Source organism: Mobula hypostoma, chromosome 22, assembly GCF_963921235.1.
Source record: "Mobula hypostoma chromosome 22, sMobHyp1.1, whole genome shotgun sequence".
Classification (NCBI taxonomy): Eukaryota; Metazoa; Chordata; class Chondrichthyes; order Myliobatiformes; family Myliobatidae; genus Mobula; species Mobula hypostoma.
Window position 1 is genome coordinate 40,601,189 of NC_086118.1, and position 21,179 is coordinate 40,622,367.

General features: G+C 41.9%; 1 protein-coding gene across 1 annotated transcript in view; it reads right to left on the bottom strand.

The window, feature by feature from the left end:
- wipi1 (WD repeat domain, phosphoinositide interacting 1) overlaps positions 1-21,179 on the bottom strand; it is a 113,928-nt gene that overhangs the window by 82,065 nt on the left and 10,684 nt on the right. Inside the window, exon 2 of the mRNA XM_063074509.1 lies at positions 19,061-19,143. Within this exon, the coding sequence (XP_062930579.1) occupies positions 19,061-19,143 (83 nt within the window). The remainder of the gene's footprint in view (positions 1-19,060; positions 19,144-21,179) is intronic.

The following is a 21,179-nucleotide window of genomic DNA, read 5'->3' on the forward strand; positions in this document are numbered from 1 at the left end:
CTCTACTCATATTTACCCAAACTATTCAGTGAAGTCATTTCTTGATAGCTATTGGAGGCCCATCACTGTTATTGAACACATCCCTTTACTCAGAATTGTGACAATATTCTGAAATTAATAGGATTACTCTCATGCCTCTTTTTTTCTATCATTCCTGAATGTTAGGTACGTATACAGGAATATTAAGATTGCATCATGAAGGCCGAAAATGTTGTAAACAACGAGACAGAAACTGAACTAAGAAGCAATTCATGACTCCGTCCAGATTGAGTTCTGATGAAGGGTCTGTCTCGACCCGAAATGCCGACATTACTCTTTTTCACGGCTGCTGCCCGGCCTGCTGAGTTCCTCCAGCATTTTGTGTGTGTTGCTTTGGATTTCCAGCATCTGCAGATTTTCTCGTTAATGATTCAGTTTGAGGATGTGTGCTCAGAACCGATTCTGATGAAAGTTCAGTGTCAGGAGAGGTTAACCGTTTCTCCCTCCACGAATCTAAACATCTATGGAGTTAATATTTTTCCTTCAGTATTTGAGCTTTTATATTAAGGACCTATTCCTGGCTTTGCCTGAGCCAGTGATCTGTTAATGCGTCATCTTTGTAATCTCATGTGACAATTTGTGCCTGCAGCTGAATAGCTTCATTAGTTACATTATAAACATTGACGTGTACAGAATTCAATGCATAGTCCTGCTTGATCTAACCCTCGAGAGATTTACTATACAGTTGGGAAAAAATTGACACTGTTCAATCTGACGAACCACATAAATAAACTCTAAAGCAAACCAGCTATTCTGTTGTTTCAAAATGTGGACGAAACCATGTTTCTACCATCTTAATAAAACAAAATTGTGGATGTTTACAGCCTTATTAACTACAGCTGTGAGAAATGCAATTCCATAAATGACTGCAAAATAAAAAGGCAAAGAATCAAGCACCTGTAATGGAATCACGCGATTCTGAAGCAGGTGATGAACCAAGTCTGCATCTTTGAAAAGCAAGCTAAAGTCTTTGGTACATTTTAGGGTACTATAGTAATTTTACGTATTGCACCGTATTGCTGCTGGAAACAGAAAGTTTCACAACATCTGTGAGTAACGATTTAACTGATTCTGATACGGGTCTCTGTTGCAGACTGAGAGTGGCAAGGGGGCAAGGAGAGAGGAATCATGGTAGGGAAAAGGGGAAGGGAGAGGGGAGAGTGGGAAGCACCAGAGAGTTTGTACTGTAAACGTAAGCAAATCACTGAAAAAATTAAGCAACACTTATCAGTTACAAGACCCTGGAAACACTTATTCAATATATTTTGTCTCCTCCCTTGATCAAAAGATGCTCCAGTAACATTCTTCCTATAAAGTTTTCTTGCATCCTGTTTGAATTTACCTTCTCCCAGCTCGGATTCGACCCCCTGCTTTCCTGTTTTTCTTCAATACAGAGGGGTGCCTGATTTTTTACCCGAGTATTCCTGATATGGGTATGACTTCCGCTATTTCATCATCTTCAGATTTACATTTCTACAGCTCTTCACACACACACACACTTCCCTTCAACGCTGTGACTCGGTGTTCAGAAATCGGTATCAGTCACTCCATCTGGTTGCAGATGGCCATTCTAATCTTGAGAGGGATAACCTCCAGACAACAGAAACAAGCTCCAGTCATTGGTGTGCAGTCTTCTCCCACAGTTTTCCACCCTCTGACTGTAGGTTCTCACAATCACTCACACAACACAGGTATGATTTTTTTTTAAACCAATGGTTACACACTTCTCCCATCATATTTACTGCTGGCACTTAATCGCATTTAGTACTTTGTCAACATCTTCCTTCGCTCAAGGTCTTTACATTTGATGTCTTTGTCAATTTTGTGCTCCCCTCAGTTTCAGACTAAGGGTCCTGTTGAAGCGATACATATATCCAGTTTTCCTTTCAATTCACATACAGTACAGACTGCTGCATAGATCCATACGTTCCTGAACACCAGAAATTACCAGTGGATTGTGCTTACATTCTCCACAAAAGAATCCAATCTAGTGGTTGCCCCCATCAATCAGGAATGTTATGGCTGTAATTACTACATTTTAATTTGCTTACAGTAATGCAGCATCCATCATCAGGGACTCCCCCCACCTTCCAGGACACGCTCTCTTCTCACTGCTCTCATCAAGGTGGTACAGGAGCCTCAGTGCTCACAACACCAGGTTCAGGAACAGTTACTGTTACCACCCCTCAACCATCAGGTTCTTGAACCAAAGGGGATAACTTCACACAAGTTCATTTGCCCCATCACTGAACTATTCCCCCAACCTATGAACTCTCTTTCCAGAACTCTTCATCTCATGTTCCTGATATTTATTGCTTATTTATTTATTATTATTATTATTTCTTTCTTTTTGTATTTGCACAGTTCGTTGCCTTTTGCACCCTGGTTGAACGCCCAGATTGGTGTGGTCTTTCACTGATTCTGTTACAGTTATTATACTATCATGGATTTGTTGAGTATGCCTCGAAGAAAATGAATTTCAGGGTTATTTATGGTGACGCATATGTACTTTGGTAATAAATTTACTTTGAATTGTTGTATCTTAACACCTTCCCAATCTGCATGTGTGGTCCTCGCACCGAGTTAAAATTTTGAAATGCTATTCACAAACATTTTGATTGATCAAGCACCCGTCACAATTTCTGTTTGCTGATAGTTGGTTCAATCTAAGAGTTACTAGTGTGGATTGGCTTTTTCAGGGACCTGTTGTTTTCTTCCAGCCACTCGTCTTCCCAGCACCAGAAGTCAACAGCCTAGCCCACAATTCCGGATCTCTCCAAAACCTCAGGACAATTTTCAGCTGGTCTCTTGGTGCAGCCCAGTGTTGGCGAACTGCAGCGTCCTGTTGGATGCCATTCTGTTCCCACTGGATGCAGGGTAAATTCATCCTGCAGGAGCAGTACAGCTGTCTAGCATTCTCACCCATCAGAAACGATGACCCTTCATCTGTGGATATGGGGTATCCAGGAAGGAGATCAGTGAAGAAGAAGAGAGCTTTGAGTGACAGGGACCAATGAAGCAGGGACATTGAGGAAGGAATAGAGAAATGTCCGAGGGTAGGGTAGATGAGGGAGAAAAGGGAGCTGAGGATGACAATGTGTGGTCAGAGTGTGTCTCTCTGTACAGAGAGCATGTGCGTTTTCCCCAACTGTACAGTTGAGCCTCTGGACCAACACCTTGCTCTGTCAAGATCATTTGGCTATTCTACAGTAATGGAAATCATGCAGAAGTTTTTTTCCATTCCTCGGTGCAAACAAGTCATCCTCAATTCCAAAAGGCTGTCCATGGATCTATTTGAGGTGAAGTTAACAAAACAAAATCTTGCAGTACATTACCGCTGCTGTGCCACATCAATAGTAGCCACCATTTCAGTGTTGGTAACACATGAAACACGTCATGCCACCACCATCACTTGAACAAGGGCCTTTTACACCTGTTCCCAGTCCTATCTCTCCGATTGTAATCAGAGAATCCCTTATCTCTTGAAGAGGCATTATGATGCCGTGTTAGAATAGCTGGACAACAAATTGCATCTAACTGTAAATGATAAATTTCTCAACTCATTAGGGGGTATCATGAGGTGAAGACAAACTTACAAATTTCTCACAGAGAGGGATAAGAAATGGTGCAGTTAATTACTACGTATTTGGATGTGACTTTCTTCCCAGTACCTTTTATTTCTGAACTGCAAAACCAAAGGCAAAATCAAATTTCACACAGCCAAAGAAAAAAATTCTAAATTAAGACAGTGTTGTGGAGAACCCAACTTAAGTCCAGTAGCAATTAGGAAAATCAATTTAAATGTGCCAAGTCAAGGAAAAAGCAAAGGAAAGAAAAGGACCTGAAAAGCGTGGGAAACAGATATGAACTCTGACCACGTAGCAGTGACTGTACATTATAAAGTAATTCAAGCAAAGTGGTTTGGAACCTTTCTGGAGACTTGAGGCAAATGTATGAATACAAGCTACTCTTCAACTTAGTGAGAATGAAGGAAAGACAGAGGAGTATACGGGACTGGAATACAGGCAGCTCACGAAGTTCTGACAGAAGTTTCTACCCCAGCTCTGTGACTTTCACATTGATGTAAATACAAAATACAAGCACATGCTGAGCTGGATAAATTAGGATAGAATAGACCCTGGTGTCTCTTATTACTTGGCATTGGAATAGACAGCTAGTGTTCCCTGTAAGGATACTGATCAATTCTGACTTAGTCTTTTTAAAAAATGAACAGAATATTCAACTGTAATCAAGCCTTTTCTACTCCCCCAAATGACTTTCAATGAATCTGAGTGCATTTTGCTTTGAATATCTCTGTAATATATCTTTGCAATGTTTCCTATGCCAAGGGCAGCTTTTGCATTTGTAAGATGCTGTAGTGGAAGCGTATAACATCACAAAATCATGATTGCAGTGTTTCAGCCCTGCTTGTGTTCATTAATATTCTACTTTTTTTGCAGCTTTTAGAATTCTTTTCCCCATGGAACTTTACAGATACTAATCATCATGCTGATCTTAAAAACCTGGTTGCCGCTCTGACTGAACACAGAATGCTCAGTTGCAGTAAGCAAACTAGTACTGTGCCTTACAACAATATAAAGAGAGGGTCTTTCAAGCCCCTTTTCTTCTCTGATGTTCAATTAAATACGAGGAAATGTTAAAATGGGAGCTAGGTAAGCAGGGCAGAGTTGGCTGGGTGGAAATCTATTGCTATGGACTGGGATGTGGCTTTCCCGACCGACATTCACGGGTGTACTATTACATATAGCTGCCTAAACAAAGCACCTGCCCCAGTAAGCGCCTTCAGAAGTAATTCCGGTAATTAGACCTGCAGCACAGATTAGTCATCGCAGTAGGCTGTGATGCTGTCGGTATATTTAGGACTGATAAGCCTGCAGCCTGAAGTTGGGTAGGACTGCCCCCACCTGGTTCTACTCCTATGTATCGAGATGTAGCTAGAAAATTTCCAGAAATAACTACTCTTCGCATTTAAAGCACGTTACCCCTGTGTTGCAGATCAATAAACCTGAAGTTGCATTGCTTGTGGGTACTCATGTTGGCAAACGCTGCGACCGATGACAGCTTTGCATACCAATGAATAATTCTCAAACACACACAGCAGCCTTTTATGCATACAAACTACAGTTTCTAAAAGCACATGAATACACACATCTTAACACAATCAGGCATTAGTTTAAATTCCACCCTATGATGCATAAAGACATTGGGTAATCCGAAAGACTTTCCAGGATTTACAGTGATAATGCTTTGAAATTAATTGCCAATTTATAAAGCTAAATTCGGCACATGGTAACAAGTGCATGTTATTTTGCTCCCAATGTGAAACTGAATATCGAAGCATTTCAGGATGTTCAACCCCAATGTATTTAGAGTGACTGACCAGAGATGAAAGTTATGGTACAGAAACGAGTCCTTTTAGCCCCTCATGCCCGTGCCAGCCAATTAAAAAAATAGCCTGATTCTATTACAAACAAGAGAAAATCTGCAGATGCTAATTCTATTATTCAGTCCTTGCAGACATATGCTATTAGTGCTCATCCAAGTACTTTTTTTGTGAAGAGGAATTCTCTTAGTCATTCTCTGAAACAGTGAGTTTCATATCCCATTATCCTGTGTGCAACAAAGGTTCTTTTCAACTCTCCTTTAAGCCCTCTATTAATTACTTTAATTCTATGCTTTCTGTAATTAAGACCATGAGATAAAAGCTTTAGGGCACTTCCTGTTTCTTAACATTTATATTTGTTATGCAATCTGCTGACATACACTGATAATCCTGTCTCTCTTCAGTCAAGACAGCTAGTTTCCAAAGAGCAGACCTTTCCTCCACCTGAACATCATTTTTCATCCAAAAGAACTTTCATTCTGCTTTTCCCGTCAGTGCGTCATATACCTTCAGTGGCTGCTCTCTCAGGTAGACCTGCACAGCGGGTGGTTTATGCAGATATCTAATATGGAAATAATGTGGCAGCAACTCAATGCGCAAAAGCATGCAGACATGGTCAAGAGGTTCAGTTGTTGTTTAGACCAACATCAGAATGGGGAAGAAAGTGACCTTGACTGTGGAACGATTGATGGTGGTATACGGGGTGGTTTGAGTATCTCTGAAAGAAACAGCTGATTTCCCGGAATTTTCGCACGCAAGTCTCCAGAGTTCACAGAGGACGTTGTGAAAAACAAAAAAAAATCCAGTGAACGGTAATCCTGTGGGCAAAAACACTTTGTTAATGAAAGAGATCAGAGAAGAGTGGCCAGGCCGATTCAAGCTGACAGGAAGACAACAGTAACTCAAGTAACAATGCATTATGACAGTGGTGTGGAGAAGAGCATCTCGGAATGCACAACACGTTGAACCTTAAGTAGATGGGCTACAGCAGCAGTCAATCATGAACGAACACTCAGTGGCCACTTTATTAGATACAGAAGGTACTCTCTCATTAACAAGGTGTTTTCGCCCACAGAACTACCATTCACTTGATTTTTTTTTTGATTTTTCGCACTATTCTCTTTAAACTCTAGAGCAGGGTTTCACAGCCGGGGTTTTGTGGAATCCTAGGTTCTGTGAGAGGTCACCAGGGGTTCAGTGAGAGATCGATTAAAATAAAACAACTTTGTTTTTTGAACTTTGCGCAAGGTGCAATGCTCACACTCACGGTGGTGGCCAGTAACTGAACAGCCCCGTTAACAATCTTGTTTGAGGTCCCTCAGCCCAGTATGGCAGCCCACAGCTGGATAGTGCTTACTTACTTGAATCCATTCTCACTGTTTAAACATGAGATAAGGGAGGCTGCTGATAATTGGTGAGCCCTGTATTGCACGGAGGGGAGGATGGTAGTCTGACGTTGAACACTGTATTGCATGGAGGGAAGGATGGTACCACACCTGGAGTATTGTGTGCAGTTTTGGTCTCCAAATTTGAGGAAAGACATTCTTGCTATTGAGGGCAGCGTAGGTTCACAAGGTTAATTCCCGGGATGGCGGGACTGTCATATGTTGAACGATTGGAGCGACTGGGCTTGTATACTCTGGAATTTAGAAGGATGAGAAGGGACCTGACTGAAACATATAAGATTATTAAGGGATTGGACACGCTGGAGGCAGGAAGCATGTTCCCGCTGATGGGTGAGTCCAGAACCAGAGGCCGCAGTTTAAGAATAAGGGGTAGGCCATTTAGAACGGAGTTGAGAAAAAACTTTTTCACCCAAAGAGTGGTGGATATGTGGAATGCTCTGCCCCAGAAGGCAATGGAGGCCAAGTCTCTGGATGCTTTCAAGAAAGAGATGGATAGAGCGCTTAAAGATAGTGGAATAAAAGGTTATGGGGATAAGGCAGGAACTGGATACTGATTGTGGATGATCAGCCATGATCACAGTGAATGGCGGTGCTGGCTCGAAGGACCGAATGGCCTACTCCTGCACCTATTGTCTATTGTCTATGGTAGGCTGATGGTGAAAGCTGTATTGCACAGAGGGCTGGACGACAGGGTGATGGTGAAAGCTGTATCACACGGAGGGGAGGACGGTAGACTGATAGTGAAAGCTGTATTGCACGGAGGGGAGGACGATAGACTGATGCTGAGCGCTGTATCATATGGACGGGAGGACGGTAAGCTGATGAGGAGCGTCAAGTGCATTTTCCAAGCATTGAGTGGACTTGCCCAACTTGGGCTGTGACATCAGCCTCTCCTTCCTGAATTACCTCCCCCAACTTCCCCTTGTGCACTGCCAACTGAATTATAAGAGTGAACAAACTCTACCTGCATAGTAGAAAAATTGGAGAAAAATTTTCATTCTGAAGTTGGTGCAGTGTGGCGACTTTTGAAGAGGAGTATTCTAGGTTAGGGCTACGGACAATTCTGATAAGGTCAATGCTGAACAATTACAATCTTCTGAGTCATTTCACTGCACTAGTGCAAAAACAGACACAAAAAAAGTCTGTATTTTTTAACAAAACTATACAAGTTTATTTACACACAAACACACAAAGTATCAACATTAAGTTAAGACTGAATACATTCAAATTAAAATATGATTACTACTGTTTATAAACCATCAATTCTCTGGGTGGCCAACCACTCCCAGAAACCGCCCACTGTACCAATTGTGACCTCATGCTCTCCCTCCCCATGAACGTATCCTCGGAAAGGGGGCAGGCAGTCGGCCTTGGCAGAGCCCTCGACTTTCCACTGTCTGGACCTGTGAATGGCCCTCTTGACCAGGGCCAGGAGCAAGCCTCCTGGTGACCGTACCGAGTGCTCGTATATGACAAGCACAGGGCTGAAGTGTAGCCAGAACCTGAGCAGCAGCCCCTTCGGATACTCAGACAGGGGCTGCAGCTTCTCACACTCCATATAAGCGTGGTACACTGACTCCTCCCAGCCACAGAATGGACAGATGGACAGGGCGTCAGTGAACCTGCTTAAAGACCTGTTGCACGGTACTGCCCTATGCAATACCTCCCACCCCAGATCCCCAATGTACAGGAGCAGGACTCCTGCATAAGGAGATTTCCCCGGGGGACCTCCTCCGCTGCCAGATGGTAAAACAGTCCCGCTAAGGCGAGACTGATCGGCAAACGAAGGCAAAGAATTGAAAGGTGTGCAAGAGCAGCCCGTACAAGAAACGCTTTGGAGAGTCGTGGAAAGGTACAGTAGGCATTCCTGCGAGAAGGCTCAAGTTACGCAGGACCCTCTCCCGTGAGGTATCCCGAGGTCTGCTACTGACGAGCAATTCCGGCCCGTCAGGTGGTGGTGCAGCTGGAACCGGTCCGCTTGACACCCACCATGATAGGATGGGGACCACCCAGCGTGATAGAATGCAGACGAGTCCCCCTCGCAGCTAGAGCACCGTCCTCCAAAGGCGTAGGAGCCCCTTGACTGGATGAGGCTAGACCCCCAAGCCCCTCAACAGCTCTCGGTAAAAGTAAGGCAGTCCCCTCAAAGTGGCGCAGCTGATGCTGTCCACTGGGGAAGCCACATGTCCTCCTGCAGGCAACATCCCTGGCGGAGGAAGTGCGTCGCCAGCGCATGCCATCTCGGAGGGTGGTCACTATGCAGGTATCTCTGCTGCGCCCTGAGGTGGGGAGCCTCCAGCTGGGTGCGCACACACACCAATGACAGACCGCCCTCCGCGATCAGAAGACACAGGACTGCAGCAGAGACCCAACGCCTCCTGTTGCCCCAGAAGAAGTCCACCAGCCTCTTCTGGGTCCTGCAGACAAAAGCAGTGGACGGATCTGAAATAATCAGCTGGTACCACATCTTTACAATGAAAGCTGCCTATCCAATGAGTTTTACATGGACTGGTGATCTAATTTGTCCTATTCCATTGTGCCTAGTCTGTGGCAAACAACTTACAAATGTAGCAATGGCTCCGGCAAAATTGAAAAGACAATTAACTACAAATCACAGCCATATGACAAATAAAAGTGCTGATTATTTTAAATGACTATTGGAATTTCAAAACAAACAGATCAAAGCTTTTGAAAATAAAGTCACAGTCAGTAAAGACTCAGGAAGCAAGTTATTTAGTAGCTTTAAGACCAGTTTACTCGAAAATGTTTAAAAAACTGTGTGAAAACTTGGACAAAGAGCACACCAAACTCCTGCTATATACAGAAATCCGGTGGCTTAGCAGAGAAAGAGTTTGCAACGGGGTGTTTGAGCTGAAAGGTACTTCCAAGAAAATAGTCGGCCAGATTTTGCTAAGCGATTTGAAGATGAAGAATGGCTGCAGAAATTAGCCTACTTAGCAAATATTTTTCATCCTATGAACCAGTTGAACAAGTCTCTGCAATGCCCTGGAGAAAATGTCTTGACTTCAAGTGACAAAATTCTTGGATTTAAAAGGAAATTGTATCTTTGGAAAAATCATGCTGCAAAAGGAAATCTTGAAATGTTTCCACTTCTGTTTGGGCTTGAGAGTGAGGAGGGATATCAGAAAAGTCTTGAGTCTTATTGAAAACCACCTGGAAGAACTGCAGAACAAGATTGAGCAGTATTTTTCCTCCCTTTCAACACAAGTCTATGACTGGCTGAGGGACCCTTTCTCTGAATCTTCTGCTCAGCCTGACAGCTTTACTTTGAGAGTAGAGGAAGAACTTTGTGAGCTGCACTCTGATTACACACTCAAGATGAGATTTACTGACCTGCCCCTGGACAAGTTCTGGATTTCTATGAAAGAAGAGTATCCTGCCCTTCAAAGGAAAGCAATGAACATTTTGCTGCAGTTTTCAACTTCTTACATGTGTGAGCAAGCTTATTTTTGTTTAACAAGCATCAATAGCAAGGACAGAAATTGTCTCATTTCAGTTGAAGATGAAATCCATGTGTGCTTTTATCAAATTTGACCCAGAATTAGAATTTATTTAAATCTTGCATCCATCCCACAATGTGAGAGAGTAAAAAGTCTTTGTGTTATGACTCTATTGCAATGTACTGACATGTTAATTTAAAAGTCTAATGGCTTGTAGAAAAAAGCTGTCCTGTATCTGTTGGTGCTGGCTTTAATGCTGTGGTAGAGTTTGCCACATGGAAGCAGCTGAAACAGTTTATGGTTGGGGTGACTGATGTCCCTTATGATCTACCAGGCCTTCTTTCTACTCCTGCTGCTATAGAAGTCTCAAATATCCACAGATGTGCCGGGCTGTCCATACCACTCTCTACAGTGCCCAGTGGTCAAGGTTGGTGCAGTTCCCTTACCAGGTGGCGGTACAGCCAGTCAGGATGCTCTCAATGGTGCCACTGTAGAAGGTCTTGGGAATTTGGCGGCCCATGCCGAACTTCTTCAGTCACCTGAGGTAGAAGGAACGCTGTTGTGCTTTTCTTTTGCCACAAAGCCGGAATTCAGAAATTTATTATTTTTGCCTCATAAGATTTTAAAATTTATGAAAGAGAAGGAAAGAATAATTTCAGGAAAGGTAAGCTAAGCTCAACTATCTGATTTTTTTCCAAGAAAGGTTGGCCAAAAATTCATTCTCTATTCAAAAGGGCATTGACAATTATTTTTGGATTATTATATCTACAACTTACTGATCATGTTAATGTACTGTGAGCCCTAGATATAATAATTCTTATGCAGGTGCTCTCTGAGACCTGAAAATTATTTCAAGGGTTCCTCCAGGGCAAAAAGGTTGAGAAAGGTTGCTCTGGAGACTTGTGCGTGAAAATCCCGGGAGACCAGCCGTTTCTTTTGGAGATACTCAAACCACCGTCAATCATCCCACGGTCAAGGTCACTTCGATCACACCTCTTCCCCATTCTGATGTTGGTCTAAGCAACAACTGAACCTCTTATCCTGTCTAAATACCTAAGAGGAGTGTCCAACCTCTTCACCATCACAAAAACTTCCATTTCTTCAAAACTGTCCCAGTCTCTACTTTATTTGTTGCTGGGACCTGTATTGGACATAATTATTCCAACACTTTCCTCCCAACCCCCTATTCTCCATATTCCACTTTCTATAACCCATGCAACATTCTGCTTGTGATATCCTAACTGAAACAAACCACATTCACCCATGTGACAAAAGAACCAGTTATCAGAAGATTGATGCCAGTAAGAGGACAATGAGGGAACATTCAGAATGTTAATGAGAGACGAGAGGGATTAACGAAGAGGAGACACAGTTCCGAGTATTGTCAGAGACCAGTTGCTTTGAACCTGAACTGTTTGAAGTTTGATGGACAGGCGATACCCCAGCAGGGGGATAAAAAGGGACAGGTTCGCTAAGGCAACAGACACACGACACCACGAGGTAACGAGACCCTGGAAGCGGTGTGCCCCCACAAGTCGGTCGGAGTTTTGGAGGTCTGGTTGCAGGACCAGCCATAGACGCACAGGGTAGAAAGATACGGTCGGGCGGGAACCCGGTGTGTGTGTCCGCCCTTGCCTGGGTGCCGGGTTCACCGCAGAAGAACGATCGTATCTGGAACGGAGGGGTCACAGTCAGTGACCTCAGAAGACATTACAACGGGCTTGCCCGAAAGCTAACTGTGAGGAATATCGAAGGTCTGTTTAGAATCCGATTTGCATATTCATTCGTTCTCTCTCTCCCCCCCGCCCCCAACGGCACGACGGCGATTACTGCGAACTGAACTAAACTGAACTCTGTGTTACTTGTGACTGATCATTTTACCCCTAGACTGCGATAGAGCTTGATTGATCCTATTATCATAGTTCCGTGTACATGTGTGTTTATTCATTGCTAACCTGTTGCATTTATATCCTTACTATTAGAGTACTGTGTTGCTTATTTCTTTAATAAAACTTTCTTAGTTCCAGTAATCCAGACTCCAACTAAGTGGTCCATTTCTGCTGGTTTGGCAACCCCGTTACGGGGTACGTAACACCCATCACACCTCCATTCACTAATACATAACTGGCTCCCAGTCCAAATTTTATTTTTAAAGATACAGCTTGGTGTCAGGCGCTTCTGGCCCAGCAAGCTGGTGCTACCCCATTAGACCCATGTGACCAGTTAACCTACTACCCCGTATGAGGAAACTGGAGCACTGAGAATAAAAGCACGTGGTCACTGGGAAAGCATACAAACTCCTTACAGAGAACTGCGGGTCGCTGGTGCTGTGAAAACGTTACACCAACCGTGTCGCCCCCATTTTGAATGGTTTTCACAGATGTCCATACCTTTCCACAGGGTGCCACTCGTTCAGCCCTAAAGAAACACTGATGCTGCTCCACTCCGGCATTAAGAATTTGCCTCAATCTTCACAATAACAAGAAAATGTGCTACAGTTAACTCTGCTACAACACAATGGTTACATTCCCAGGCAACCTTTTGTTTTGAAAACTCACATTATAGCAGAATCCTTCAAAGCAAAGATTTAAACAGGTTTACCTGACCGTGACTGCACTATAGCTAATGTTGCCCACATAATGAAAATGTTTTCTTATCCATCAATTGTACTTTACCCACCAATTTTGTAGTATAGAAATATGTTATAGCACAATCAATTTTACCTAAAGTAATCCAAGCTATTGAATAAACAGGAAAAGGGAAACATTTGGAAATATGCAATTTCATGAACAAGCTTTACTATTCAGTAGCTTCTTCCAAGACACAAAAACCACCGATTCTGAGTAATTTAGTTATTTTTAAAGCAGTGACACAAGAGACTGCAAATGTTGGAATATGGTGCAAAACCAAACCAGCTGGAGAAACTCAGCATCTCAGGCAACAGCCGTGAAGACAAAGGGATGATCAATGTTTCTGGTCAAGACCCTGCATGAGTCCTGATACAGGTCTTAACCTGAAACGGTGACCATCCCTTTCAAGATTGTTTAAAGTCATTTCCAGTACACCAGTGTAAAGGAGAATTAAATAATTGTTACTCTGGATCCAATGCAGCATTAAATAAACGCATAATGAGATAAAGAACACAAAAATAAAAAAAACACAATCAATATACATGTACATTGATTTTATGTCCATAAAGTGATAAAGTGATGCTATGCACGGGTGTGTCTGTACATAAGGTGTCTCTGACATGAAATGATAAAGTAGTGGTGGTGGGGGTGTGGAGGGGTGGGCTAGTGGGTGGAGGTGCCTTCCCCAATACTGCTTCACCCACTCGGTCCCTCCAACAGTCTGTTGTTTTTCTTCGGTTTAAACCAGTTTTGTAAGCTAAGCAAATCACAATGATTTAGCTTGTTTCGGTTATTTGACTTTGTTTTTGCAATTTGTTTTTCCTAATGCACCTGATTAATGGTTTGTGAGCTAAGAAACAAATAATTAGGTAAAACATTTCAGAAGAATGTTTCCAGTGGAAATCAAAACCACAGGATGGCCAGTTTCTGTTCCCATGTGTTCTTCATTGCGAAACAAGCCTTCCTGTCCCAGTACAACTTCAGACCTAGATATTAACCATAAAACTGTAAAACACAGAAGCGGAAGAGGCCAATCAGCCCATTAAGTCTGCTAAGCCATTCCATGATGGGTGATTTATCTCAACCTCATTCTCCTGCAAGTTTTGACATCCTTACTAATCAAAAACCTACCAACCTCTGCTTTTAATCTACCCAATGACTTGGTTCTCCACAGCTGTCTGTAGCAATGAATTCCACGGATTCACCACCCTCTGACTAAAGAAGTTCCTCCTCACCTCTGTTCTGAAGGGACACCCTTGTATTCTGAGGCTGTGCCCTCTGGTCCAAGACTCCCCTACTATAGGAAAATTCACCTCAATGTCCACTCAACCTGGGTCTTTCAATGTTCAATGGGTTTTTAAATGTACACACTAACTCAGTGATATATTTGGAAAGAATAGAGAATCTGGAAGGAATTTCAGTGTATTTGCCTCCGGCATTTCAAAGCAAGCAGTTCAGTCATACTTTTCTTATGAGATTGGGATGGATTACACAGTGTTTGGCACTAACTGCGACTTACATATCCCAATCTCAATTTCATTATTTATAAGTCAAATTCAAAAAAGTAGAATTTGGAGGCAGTAGGAGTATTAGCAAAGAGGCATGACTATTATTCTTCTGGGGTCAGTAATATCATTGAGACTGCTTTGCAACACCTAAGTAACAGTAAAATTACTGTGGGTCACCCAATCATAGCTTGTAAAAAGCCACACAAAAATTTAAATATTGAATTACAAGATTCAAGGAACAGCAAAGTCAAGCTTTTTCTGTGTAATGCCAGTACCAGCGTGGCATTCTTGATTTATCTATTGAGCTCCTCATAGGTGCTGGCATTTAGCTAAACAAATAAGATCTCAGCCCAATTAAAAAGGTACATTACGTTAGAACTGACACTCTTCCAGCTACTAGGGAGCATTGATACTTAATGAATGGATTCTCCAATAATGGGAAGGGTGGAAGAGAACTCTCAGAAGGTCAGAGGAACCCATGATAAACAGGGACTGTAGATGCATAGTCTCTTTTCTATATACATGAAATGGTTATATACATTATATACATGTATGTAGTTAAATGACAATAAACTTCACTTGACACAACTTGATTGTATCTTTTGATGTACATGTGACAAAATTAAACTTTAATCTGGTCTCCACATGCTATTGTCTAGAAAGTAAACTCTCAGGAAGAGAGCTATAAATAAAATTTTATTCCACTTGTACATATATAAAATTTGTGAGTACTATGTCTTTATTGCAGTATTTTCTGAAATTATAATCAACCCCTTCATTGCCCTTGCACTCCTGATGTACAAAGTACATTTGTTATCAAAGTATGTATACTATATACAACCTTGATGTTTGTCTCCTTACAGACAGCCACAAAACAAAAGCCCAATAGAACCCATTAAAAAACTGTCAGACAGCCAACGTGCAGAAAAAAATAAATGGGGGAAACAATAAAAGTAAGCAAATAACATCAGAACTGAAGAGCATGGAAGTCAGTCACAGCTGATCCATGAGCCTGTTAGTTACAGACCACAGCCTCAGCCCCAGTGACTTGCTTTCGCCTGGAGAGTTTCAGGATACTCAAGCAAACCCTGAAATTCTGAAGTATGTTGAAACATTGTTTCAAGTAACACACAAAAAAGTTGCTGGTGAACGCAGCAGGCCAGACCGCATCTCTAGGAGGAGGTACAGTCGACGTTTCAGGCCGAGACCCTTCGTCAGGACTAACTGAAAGAAGAGCTAGTAAATTTGAAAGTTGAAGGGGGAGGGGGAGATCCAAAATGATAGGAGAAGACAGGAGGGGGAGGGATGGAGCCAAGAGCTAGACAGGTGATTGGCAAAAGGGATATGAGAGGATCATGGGACAGAAGGTCTAGGGAGAAAGAAAAGGGGGAGGGGGGGAAAAACCCAGAGGATGGGCAAGGGGTATAGTGAGAGGGACAGAGGGAAAAAAAGGAGAGAGAGAAAAAGAATGTGTGTATATAAATAAATAACGGATGGGGTACGAGGGGGAGGTGGGGCATTAGCGGAAGTTAGAGAAGTCAATGTTCATGCCATCAGGTTGGAGGCTATCCAGATGGAATATAAGGTGTTGTTCCTCCAACCTGAGTGTGGCTTCACCTTTACAGTAGAGGAGGCTGTGGATAGACATATCAGAATGGGAATGGGATGTGGAATTAAAATGTGTGGCCACTGGGAGATCCTGCTTTCTCTGGCAGACAGAGCGTAGGTGTTCAGCGAAACGATCTCCCAGTCTCCCATTGTTTCAAGTGACTTTTTATATCCATGGCATTACATCACCTGCCTCTCCCAAAGGGACTGTGCCCAAACTGGCTGATAAACTCAATTTACATACAAAGGGCCATTGTCCGCACCCTTAAACTCAAGCTGTCATATATTCACCAAACCACACTTTAAAATATTGCCTAAAGACTCAAGTGTACGTGGTACGCATTAGCATCAAATTAAAAGAGTACGCCACATGCCACAGTGTAACTTAATCCATCGTGAACATTTAAATTGCCTTACCACTCACTGTTGGAAACAGGTAAACAGGATGCTTCAAACTCTGTTTCTCTGATTAAGAGGCTATTGATAGCTCCTTGCCTCTAGTTTCATCACCCTCTGTAAAGTATGACTGTCACTTATATTTGTTGTCACTCCTAGGGAGTTTAAGTAGGCAAATATTTTCTCCATGTTTTTCCTCACACCCCCTGGACCCAGTCTCATTTGACCCCAAGGTTTTAAAACACATTGCTGTTCCACTCCCAGCTTTAACATACATAGTCAGAATAAAGTATCTTATCTTAAAGTATCTGGTGCAGGATAGATACATCCCAAAGAAAAAGTATTCTAAATACAGGGTGACGCAACTGTGGCTGACAAGGGAAGTCAAAGCCAACATAAAAGCAGAAGAGAGGACATATAACAGAGCAAATATCATGACAAGTTAAAGGACTGGGGAGCTACAGAGGGCAACTAAAGAGTCATAACGAGGGAAAAGATGGAATACGAAGGTAGGCTAGCCAATAATATGAAAAAGTTTCTTCAGATATATAAAGAGTAAAAGTGAGGTGAGAATAGCTATCGGACCACTGGAAAATGATGCTGGAGCGGTAACATTGGGAGTCAAGGACATGAGGGATGAACCGAATAAGTATTTTGCATCAGTATTCACTGTAGAAGACACCAGCTGTATTCCAGAAGTTCAAGAGTGCCAGGGGGCAGAAGTGAGTGCAGTTGCCATTACTAAGGAGAAAGTTCTTGGAAACTGAAAGGTCTGAAGGTAGATAAATCACCTGGACCAGATGGTCTGCACATCGGGGTTCAGAAAAAGGTGGATAAAGAGATTGTAGAGGCATTAGTAATGATCTTTCAAAAACTAATAGATTCTGGCATGACTCTGGAGGACTGGAAAATTACAAATATCACTCCACTCTTCAAGAAGGGAGAGAGGCAGAAGAAAGGAAGTTATAGGCCAGTTAGTCTGACCTCAGTCAATTGTTAAGGATGTGGTTTCAGGGTACTTGGAGGCATATGACAAAATAGGACAAAGTCAGCATGGTTTCCTTAAGGGAAAAACTTGCTTGACAAATCTGTTGGAATCCTTCGAAGAAATAACGAGCAAAATAGACAAAGGAGAATTGGTGGATGTTGTGCACTTGGATTTTCAGAAGGCTTTTAACAAGGTGTCGCACATGAGGTTGCTAAAAAAAAAAAGAGCCCATGGTATTACAGGAAAGACACTAGCATGGATAGAGCATTGTATGACTGGCAGAAGGCAAAAAGTGGGAATAAAAGGATCCTTTTTGGATTGGCTGTCGGTGACTAGTGACATTTGACAGGGGTCTGTGTTGGAACCGCTTCTTTTCACGTTGTATGTCAACAGTTTGGATGATGAAATTGATGGCTTTGTGGCCAAGTTTTCAGATGATACGAAGATAGGTGGAGGGGCAGATAGTGTTGAGGAAGAAGAGGGGCTGCAGAAGGACAGAGACAGATTCAAAGAATGGGTTAAGAAAAGGCAGATGGAATACAGTGTTGGGAAGTGCAGATTGGTAGATGAAATAAAGGTGTAGACTATTCTTTAACATGGAGAGAAAATTCAAAAATCTCAAGATGCAAAGGGACTTGGCTGTCCTTGTGCAGGATTCCCTAAAGGTTAACTTGCACATTGAGTTGATGATGAGGAAGGCAAATGCAAGGTTAGCATTCATTCTGAGAGTACTAGAACATAAAAGCAAGGATGTAACGTTGAGGCTCTATAAGACACTGGTGAGCCCTCACTTGGAAATATTGTGAGCAATTCTGGGCCCCTTATCTAAGAAGGAATATGCTGACATAGGAGAGGATTCAAAAGAGGTTCACAAAAAAAGAGATTCCTGTATCGAAAGGCTTATCATACAAGGCGCATTTGATGGCTCTGGGACTGTACTCACTAGAATTTAGAAGAATGGGGGTGGGGCGGGGAAACTCGATAGGTTGAAAGGCCTTGATACAGTGGTTGTGGAGAAGATGTTTCCTATGGTGGGGGTGTCTAGGACCAGAGGGCACAGCCTCAGAATAGGGCGACATCCATTTGATGTCTATTAGCCAGAGGGTGGAGAATCTGTGGAATTCATTGCCTCAGGTGCCTGTGGAGACCAAGTAATTGTGTATAGTTAAGGCAGAGGTTGATAGATTCTTGATTAGTCAGGGCATGAAGGGATAAGGGGAGAAGGCAGGAGATAGGGACCGAGGGGGAACCGGATCAACCATGATGAAAGGTTGGAGAAACTCAAATAGGCCAAATGGCCGAATTCTGCTCCTGTATCTATGGTCTTATGGAAATTAAAAACTCATGTTGAAAAGCATGCGTAGTATGCACTTAAACACTTTTTGTTATTCGTCAATGAAAACAAAAAGAATCACATTTCTGTAGAGATATAATTTCCTCCCCAATTTCTATTTCTAAACTATTTGACGTTATGTTAGAAATAAATCTAGCATCACTTTCATGCCAATATTTTCAGCCCATTAGAGATGTATATGAAAAATCTTCCAAAAGCATTAACAATTAACCATGATGTGCAGTTCTTTGATGTTACTAAATAGAATTAAAGAAGCTGAGACTCACTGCATCTGTAGATTTCTTCTAATCTGTCCACTGAAGCCAGGGAGAAAAGCTTATAACCAGAGCTTGTACCGACTGCCAAAGACCTACGGGAAAAAAAACAAGAATCCTTATTACACAGAACTCTATTCTCTCATACTGATGACTGTATGGCTAAGTACAGCTCCAATGTAATATACAAGTTTGCAGGCAACATTACTGTTAGCCACATCAAAGGTGGTGATGAATTGGCATATAGAAGGGAGATTGAAAATCTAGTTGAACAGAAACAACATCTCACTCAATGTCAGCAAAACCAATAAACTGATTATTGACTACAGGAGCAAGCAACCAGGAGTCCACGAGCCAGTCCTAATTAAAAGGTGAAGGTTCAAAGTAAATTTGTTATCAAAGTACATACGTATCACCATATACAATATGGATATTCATTTTCTCGTGGGCATACTCAATAAGACTATAGAATAATAACCATAACAGAATCAATAAAAGACCGCCCAACTAGGGTACAAAGACAAACTGTACAAATACAAAAAGAAGAAATAATAATAATAAATAAATAAGCAACAATAATTATTGAGAACATGAGATCAAGAGTCCTTGAAAGGGAGCCATTGGTTGTGGGAACAGTTCAGCGACGGGGCAAGTGAAGGTGAGTGAAGTTATCCCCACTGGTTCAAGAGCCTGATGGTCGAGGGGTAGTAGCTGTTTCCAAACTTGGTGTTGAGAGTCCCGAGGCTCCTGTCCTTTCTTCCTGAAGGCAGAAGCGAGAAGAGAGCATGTCCTGGGTGGTGGGGACCCCTGGCGAGGGATGCTGCTTTCCTGCAACCACACTTCATGTAGGTATGCTCAATTAGGAGATCAGAGGTGGAGACGGTCAGTAACTTTAAAATCCTTGGCATATTTATCGATATTTACAGATGCGACTACGTTAATAGGATGGTTAAAAATGTAACCAAGGCAAGTACATGTTTGATAGAGCTATTTAGAAAAGCATATAATTCAGACAATGGTAGTAGAATCATTTCAAGTGTGTATAAGGGTTTGTCAAATCTTAAAACACATTGAACTTCATACATTAAAACAAAATGGGAGAAGGAAGGAGGAATAATAATATCTGAGGAAGAATGGACAATAATATGGAGGTATCAATGCAAGTGTACCAGTTCACAGAAATGGAGGGAGTTCGGGTGGAAAAACTTGATGAGATATTTTATTACACACTCTCAGAAATCCCATTATGATAGTAACCTCCCTGTTTGCTGGAGAAATAGTGGAAATCAAAATGCAAACCATTATCATATTTTCTGGGAATGCTCCGTTATCAAAGACTATTGGAGTGGGACACATAATGCCCTACAAGACACCTTTAAATGTGAAATACCCTTAGAAAGTAAGACCATATATTTTGGGTATATACCTCAAGAATAGTTAAAAAAGAGATAAATATTTAATGAATATACTTCTGGTGGCTGGTAAAAAGGCCCTTACCAGGAAATGGTTATCACAGGAGAGCCCAACTTTAAATGTATGGATGGAAATTACAATGGACATGGACAAAATGGAGACGATAGCAGCAGCTATTAATCATAAGTCAGAACAATTTGATTTATACTGGGAAAAATGGTTTAACTACATAACACCTCATAGGCCTGATTTTATTCTCACAAGTCAATGAATATGTTGTTTAAAAAAAAAGATCACTGCCTACTTTGTACATAGTTTTCTTCTTTTGATTGTTCTTTCTTTCCTCTCCTTTCTATAAGTGTATACCTCAGATAAATATGTGGAGATTTGTGACAAATATGACTATATGATATATATGTACAGAATCTGAAATACATCTTATGGAAATATATGTTTGATGACAAACTTCAATAAAAAATAAATTACAAAAAAAATCCTTGGCATTATCATATCAGAGGACCAGCATGTAAATGACATGACAAAGAAGGCACAGCAGCTCCTCTATTTTCACAGAAGTTTGTGCAGATTTGGTATGTCATGTAAAACCTTGACAAACTTTTACAGAAGCACTGGGGAGAGTTCTACCAACAGGCTCCTGAACCAGTATGGATAACTTCAAAAGTGTATCATTTCACACGTTTGTGTTGAACTCTATATG